The sequence below is a fragment of the Carassius gibelio genome, chromosome A1 (genome assembly GCF_023724105.1).
Source record: "Carassius gibelio isolate Cgi1373 ecotype wild population from Czech Republic chromosome A1, carGib1.2-hapl.c, whole genome shotgun sequence".
NCBI classification, from domain to species: domain Eukaryota; kingdom Metazoa; phylum Chordata; class Actinopteri; order Cypriniformes; family Cyprinidae; genus Carassius; species Carassius gibelio.
The window spans coordinates 8,486,643-8,494,735 of NC_068371.1; the positions used below are offsets into that span (position 1 = coordinate 8,486,643).

Genomic DNA, 8,093 nt, shown 5'->3' on the forward strand with positions numbered 1-8,093 from the left:
AGCTCTCAGGAGACAGAGACACAGAGCGGCATCATCTTCCTCCTCCGCTTGATTTTTATTACTAAATATGTAAATAATATTTGACCTTCGATCGTCTCATTCTGTAAAGATGAGCTCTTGTCCTTCATGGCAGCTTGATGTAAGCTTGTGTTACTGAAGTAAACAATAACATCGATACAAGTTTTTCATGTTACAGTGTGCTACATTTTGTTGTGGGTTATTATTGTCATAAAGTATTGTTGTAAAGTAAGCAAAATCTGTGGCAATGAATTCAGAATCCACGATTAGCAAAAAATAATCTTTGAAAAACATTAACAAAAAATTAAGCATATTTAAAGAGCCTATTAAATTTGTGCGACTGAGTTAATTTTTTTTTTTTTTCATTGTTTTTTTCTTCTTTTGTAATGGCATATTTTTGATAGTTTTTGAAAAAGTTACGTTCAGTTTCATAAAGTTTCGTTTATTATTATTGAAACAAATGTAATTCCATACCTGATGAGAGACTTTTTTAGTCTCATTTGCAAAGACTCTCATCTCTTGCTCTTTTCTGTCTGCACTTTAACTTTTAATGTCATCAGCTGGAGTGTCTGCCAAATACATATCATGATTAAAATGTTTATCCACAATGTGCTTAAATAAACTTATAATCATCCTATGCAACTCTTGATATGGAAAGATGTTTTTTACATGTTGTAATCGTTCATGATCAGGCTTAGTTTTAGCAAACAGTGCTGGGAAGGTTACTTTGGAAATGTTATAGGTTACAGATTAAAAGTTAGCCTATTTAAAATGTAATAAGCAGTGTAACTATTTCAATTACTTTATTAAAGTAATGTGACTGATTACATTTGATTACTCTTTGATTACTTACATAAATTTGAAACCGTTTATCATGTTAAAAACGTTTAAAGCAGGCAGAGTTAACATTACTGTATAACTCAACACTGTCAGAGAATATAAACATAAACATTTTAAAATTACCTTTCATTAAAACGATATATTAGAACATTTTATAAAATAAAAACACCACAACTTGAGAGTCTCAGTTTTATTTTGTTTAGTCTTTTCCAGTTCAACATGAGAGCTTGTGAGACTCATGAAATTTGACATTTCTGGTGTTTGACACTGATTGCGCACACCTACAAAACATCCCGATGGACAGGGTATTGCATTACTTCTGATAAAATCTAGAATCATTTTAATGGCTTTGGCATTGGTAACATTCATGACAAGTTCATGAATTCATGACGAGAATGAGCATGTGCAAGAACAGATTATTTAAGGTCACCACTCAATAAATATTGAAATTTAGAACATTCAACCACGCCATGTAACGTCTTCAATAAGAAGAAGAATGACAAGGCAAGGAAGAAAACAGAGATGTAAAAACAAAAATCAAAGCTTCAGTATAGCGGTTCCCTCCACACGTGAATGACACCATAAAACCAAAGACACCATCTACATTCAGAGAAAACGATTATTAATAGAGAAGTACAATCTTCCCCTCCTACACTGTAGTGATTTTAGGGGAAAAAAAGGTTCATTACCCACCTAATACACCTAAAAGATGCAAAGATAGAACATCAATACCCCTGAAAGGCAATGTTAAGAGGCCAGTGTATTTCCATTAAGTAACTATACATACATGTAGGCACATTTGACAAATGATGCTGAATCACACACATAGCATTGTTCAAAACAACCTACATATGCAACTAATGTGCACGTTCTAAATATAGGGAAATCACACAAGGCAGCAATACAATACAACAGGGACAAAACAGTGCTGGCTACATCGGTAGAGGAAATGTAATTTACAGTAAAACAACATGCCCCTTTGATCGTGGACACTTCTCATTTGGTAGTAGAATAAATATTTAATGCTATGGCTAATCCTCCAGGTGTTTACATTCTAACCCTACACTTAAAGCAGAAAGCTTGAAGGAAAGAGTACAGACAATGTTAGGTCCCACACATGTAAGACGGTATGTTGTTTTAAACTAGTGGTTTTAAATAATCTTTTATATATTTTTTTTTATTTTTATTTTATTTTTTTATTTTTTAAGTAATCTCTCCTATACTAAAGTGAGGCCTCTTTCTGACATGAGACACTTGTACATTCAAAAAAACATCCCCTCGGTTAAACACTGTGGAAGACCGGCGAGAAACTTCTCTCTGGTGCATTTGTATCTCAAGTCAGAAGAGGGGCCTTAGTTTGCCTTTAAATAGGGAGAGAGACGAGGTACTCTGTTCAGAGGTCATGTTGATTTGGTCATGACACCGATTTTAACATCGAATCGTCCCTGGTAGCGATCCTTGTCGCTGTAATAAATGTTTTCCCCAAACACTTTGCACTCCACGCGGATCTCCGCGTTCGGGGTGATGTTGACGAACTGGACGGCCACCAGGGGCTGCAGGTAGTGTAAGTGCAGGAGCTTCCCGTAGTAGGGGTAATACTGAAGAGGAAAGCCTCCTCCGATACCGTAGTACTTCACTTCACCGAGCTTACCTTCATCCTCTTCTTTCTGTAGGTGTTTCAGAGAAGACCAGAGAATACATGCTGCCAGTCAGCAACCATTTTACTATTTTAAAAAGCAATTGAGAGTCAAGCAGGGAAATGATCGCTCACCTTGTTTGTGCAGTGGATAGGAATCACGTTGGGCTGGACTTTGTGCTGTGCATCTTCTGGAATGCTTTCGTTTGATGCTGGTGGCTAAAAGAAAGAAAAAGAAAGAACAAAAGAACATGAGACTTGCATGCAACGTGATAGAATTTAAAACATATTATGGTAACTTTTCTGCAATTCTCAATACTTATCAATAAAATGATCAAGAAATGATTAATAATAAAATACTGTGTAAGAAAAATGATAAAACAAATACAGCAACAAATAATAATATTTTATTACTAATAATATTATTATTAAATAAAACATAAAAAATACTTTTTAAGAAAAACAATACAATAAAGAATGAACATAGTATACATATACATAATAGTATGTTTCATTGTATTTATATTAGCATTTACATAATATTATAAAAGACACGAAACTTGCTGATGCATTATAAAAACGAACCTTACGTCAATTCATTCATTCTTTGCTACAGAAATGCAAGATCCTGCAACATTTTGTGAATATTTTTCTATGTATTTAACAAACCTTAGGTCTGAAGTTTACAATCCGGTTGAGCTTGACAATCAAGCAGGGCTTCCCCTCTGAGTATCCAAAATTACGATCTTCAATGCCAGAACAGGGTCCTAGAAAAGATTTCTTAAACTGGCATGCCTTTCTGACACCCATGTCACTTTCTAGATCACCTCTATTCTTGTATTCTCCAGGTTGATCTGTCAAAATAGAAAACAATAAACATTATATATTGGTATATAATGTAAAGGTTTTATATACAATTATGATTTTCTAGTGGGAAGTGAAAAAGAGATAAATGAAGTATAAAATCAGTAAACAATATTTTATTTAGTTGGCGAATATTACAATTGTTAGGCTTATGAAAACCTCGATCCTGCTGGGAATATATCTATATTCATTTGGGACTCAAGTAACGGAAGACAAATGTGTTATCTAGTACCTCCACACTCCTCAAACTTCATTGGGTCCACTTGTTTTTCTGTGTCATAGGAATCTAAGAATTCTTTCATGGCTTTGACGTATGTCCTGTAGGTATCATCATCCTCCGGACTGATGATCAGCTCACCCTTGTCTGAACGGGGGTGGTGAGAGAGCCCTGTGCACAGATAAAATAACACAAATACCAAGAATTCAGATATATTGGCATTCATTTCTTTGGAGACATAGTTGTTCTCTCATTTGACTCGTATGTATTAAAGTCTTGTCCCTAACTCTCCTGTGCAATATCAGCAATCATTGTGCAATTCTAAAGAATTCTGTCAAGTCTTGATAAAGTGTGCCTTCGGAAATTTCATAACTAACATCAGTTTAAACTCTAACAGCTGTTTAACCTCCCGGAAATGTTGAATGACTCATGCAAGAATTTCTTTGGCAAATCGCAAAAGAATGTTTCTAAATTTTGTGGTCGACTATGCATCTACTATGTAATTTTTTCCTTTATTAAAATTAATAAGCAAAATAATGCAACCCTGTTATTTAATACTTTATGTAATTTTAGAATTGCATTAATTTTCACAAATTAACTGACTTTTTATTAATATGAAATTATGCAAAACAAAATTAGGAGTAGGTAAAGGCTGGTCAGCTTCAAATCCATCTGACAAATGAACAAAGCTTATCTGAAGAAACTGGTTGATAACTGGTTCTGCATTGTAAATGAAATCAAATTCCTCTTTTTTTTTTTTTTTTTTACAAAATCACATGTGAAAGACAGTATGTCCTGAAAACAGTTTGCAGAACACAAAGCTTGAACGCTGGAGTGACTCTGAATGAGGAACTGTGATTGTTAGAGAGAAAGAGATTGAATTCTCAAATACATGTTTTGAATCATCCTGATGATTCCCATGATCAGTTTTCCTAAATAAGCCTTGCCAAGAGGAGAGGGATCAATTCATAGTTCTAATGTGTCTGGAAGGAATATGTTGGCATAGTCAGTCAATTTCCCCTTAACTTCACATGCCTTCTGTTCTACCAAGAATATGTGAAAGATATCAGCTGTGATGTAATATGGTCAGATTATCAATCCCCAAAAGCCCAGTGTGCCCTTGATCTGGCCTCTGAACCCACCAAATGTTTGTCAGACAGATCCAACCCTTCAAGCCTCACTTTAAACTGCAAGAGGAACAGCAAATGTGACAGGAACAACGAGTCCAAGCCCTCATCGGGGAACCAGACGGGTTGCCAAAATCTATGACCTTAAGAACCCCTGAAATTGTATGTAGGCTAATGAAAGCAAAATTTGTTTTGGCTTTTAAAAAAATTATCTAGCAGAAAAATACATCATCACATAAAGAAATCACATATACAAATTGTTGTTCATTAAAATGTATCTTGCATGAAAATATCCAATTCACCACTAACCTAATAAATCTGTTTAAAATGATGCAAAACTCCCTGATTCAATAGGAGATACTTCAACATACAAACTATTTGTTTGTATATAAAACGTAATATTAAAATAAAAAAATTGGGGTAGAATTGTTTGGTTTTTTATTATTATTTTTATTTGCTAGTAAATTTGAAAATTATTTACAAAGAAAATGAAAGTAAACAATGAATTAAACATTATTTTTTGGAGTAAAAATTTTTAATTTAATAAAAAATAATAAAAAAATGTTATTCTTCTTTCTTTGTTTGTTTAATTGTACACTTCGTATTTAATTTGGCCCCATGCAGTTCCACTATGATCCCCTAGGGCTTTATAAAACCCCTTTATATTACTTCAACTTCAATTTACACTCAGAATAAATTTTATAAGAAAGATATAAAAGGCAGGATTGTCACTGCAATAGAATTGTTACCTGGAGGAGCTACTCTGTCCTGCCAGGTGGGTTTGTAATCGCTCAGGGTGAGGAGGAGAACCTGGATAGTGCCGATAAAGATCCCAGCCAGAAAGCCATAAAAGACGAGATAGAACAGGAAGATTTTTGCTGTGGAGAGAAAAATAGAGAGACGGGACATATTTAAGTATTTGAAGACATTTTGAGTAGCAATTCTGATGTCATTACTGTATTTAATGATGATAGTTTTTTTATTATTATTATAGATGTGTCTTTTGATAATTTTAGATTTGAATTGATGCTTGAAAATTCTATGCAGTAAAGCAAGTGTGTTCTTTCCTTGGAGAAAAGACACTTCAAATCCTCAGATGTGTACCGGAAGAGTCTAGAAGTCTAATAATAAGACTTATATTTATACATATCACTAAATTTGTACATAAAATAAAGTATTATTGGAAATGACTACTTGGAACAGTCTGATCCCACTGATGTTACGTCATCAAACAGACGAATCTGCTGACACCATACCAGCATACAGAGAAAATACAGAGGTGCCAGCATGGCAGGACATGATGAGTAATCTCAGTGTATCAAACATCAACAATGTGTAGGGGCATCGCAGAGCAGTCAAACCAGTATGGTCATATATTCAGTTCTTTCCCAACCAGTCTTTCCACTTTATCCCTAAATAATTCACTCACAATCTGCCCAGATGATGCACATTCAAATGACTTCCAATGAAATCATTACAGTGCTAAACTCCATTTTAGTTACTCGTGTGCAGTTCGGGCACAAGGCCTGTGTGGTTTCCGGTGGTGCATAAAGCAATGTCAAAGGGTCATTGAGCCTAAAGCCCAGTGAATGTCAATGTATTAGATGATGTAATGGCCATCATAAATCTCAGGAGATAAACTGACTTCTAGGATTATATGTGTTCTTCCTCATCTAGAAGATAATTATGCATTGCTTTGCTAACGCATGACTCATTTTGGACACCCATTGTCAGGAACTTTACACTTGCTCCTGCATGGATTTTATATCCACACTCGACTGGATAGACACAATCAATAGATGCTTAGAAATGAAATGATATGAAGTAGAAAGCAGATTCAGTTACTTACCGAGCCAATGGAGTTAGACATTAGGCATCATTAGACACTGAAGGGATTAATTAGAAACTGTTGCTGCCTTAAATACACAACATCAGTATTAAGTGCAACCTTAGATGAGGCAGTCAGACCAAAAAGACTAGGCCTTTCACCTTGAGTCACCTTGAACAATGATGCATTTTTAACCCTTTCCACGTGTAGCACGTTAAAAATGACAAGTATGCTAATTAAATGATATGCTGATTGATTTCATGGCATCCACAGACATGAAAAAATCAGCTTTTTTAAAAAAACACAAGCCTTTAACCATGTCGTTATTTGATTCATTATTTATTTCTGTGGAGGAAAATAATTTTATTTAATTTCATTTTAGCATTGAGCAGCAAATATCGAACTGATCAGTAATCTGAAGCCGTGCTTTGTTGACCTTTTGCTTCTCCAGTGTATGAAATTCAGGCAGAGCATTGATCATATATTCATATATCTTTATATTTAGAAGAAAAAAATAGAACACATATTACGTGTCTAAAGACTAAGTGATCTCAATGAAACACGTAGGATACAGACAAACAGCAACAAATAAGCCTACTTATTAAAAATGCTTCGAATCATCAAAACACATCCGTTACTACTGCAAATCATGCGTTCAGCCTGAATATCGATATATGAAAGTCCGTGAGACATTTGCTGCAAAGTCAAATCATACAGGTTGCTTCGTGACCAGACAGTCTATCGGTACCTGCTGCTATAGAGACGGCGATGACGGGCATCACCGTGCTATCCAACGTGCTGAAATGTAGAAATACTGTCGATACAACATCTATAATAGGTTATACTTACACCAACTACTGCCGGTGCGTCCAAGAAATTCCTTCTTCTCCGAATTCCATACAAACTTCTTCCATCCTCCTTCATCTTTATTTTGAGCGGGCATGGTGAACTGTAAGGTTTGATTTCCCCCTAGGCAGCGAATTCCCTCTTGTTTCCTTTCTTGCCTCCTTTTGAATACTACACCCCTTCCTGGAGCACTAATCCCACCGTGACATGGAGCCGTACCCGACTCTCTCCAAGGTGCCCCGCGTAATATATCCAGCGGAGCGCCCGGGTCCCGCCCACCGCGACCCAGCGCAAATCACAAACAGAACCTCCAGTTACGTAGCACGGTCGTGCAGCTCACGAAATTGGGGTGGGAATCACTTTACAATAGGGGTGCGTAAAAAGACGTAGAATCCGCTGTGAAGGGAGTGATGTAAAAAAAAAGCCCATGACGCAAGAGCCGCGTTCAGCGCCAAAAAGTGGAGAAACGGTTCAAGGATGCCTGTTTTTAGGATATTTAGACAGCTCAAGCGAATGGATGCACATATGCCTGGAACATGTTTTCATCACTATGTAATAACAATGTGTGTCCTTCTAGCTATTAAACGTGTAATTAATTTCTACGTTTCAGCATGATTCTTAAATGCTAATTCATTTCAAGATGGTACAAAAAGTGCAGTTAATCTATTACTGAAGGCTGTCTCTTCAACACCACTTTGAATATACTTTAAAAACACA

General features: G+C 35.6%; 1 protein-coding gene across 1 annotated transcript; it reads right to left on the reverse strand.

Moving 5' to 3' along the window:
- Positions 1-1,033: 1,033 nt before the first annotated feature.
- Positions 1,034-7,609, reverse strand: LOC127979057 (sodium/potassium-transporting ATPase subunit beta-233). Its single transcript, XM_052584208.1, has 6 exons — positions 7,380-7,609; positions 5,452-5,580; positions 3,591-3,746; positions 3,164-3,348; positions 2,630-2,713; positions 1,034-2,525 (listed from the first exon to the last, which is right to left on the reverse strand). Exons 1-6 carry the CDS (start codon positions 7,471-7,473, stop codon positions 2,259-2,261), a joined length of 915 nt encoding a protein of 304 aa, XP_052440168.1. The 5' UTR covers positions 7,474-7,609; the 3' UTR covers positions 1,034-2,258.
- Positions 7,610-8,093: the final 484 nt, after the last annotated feature.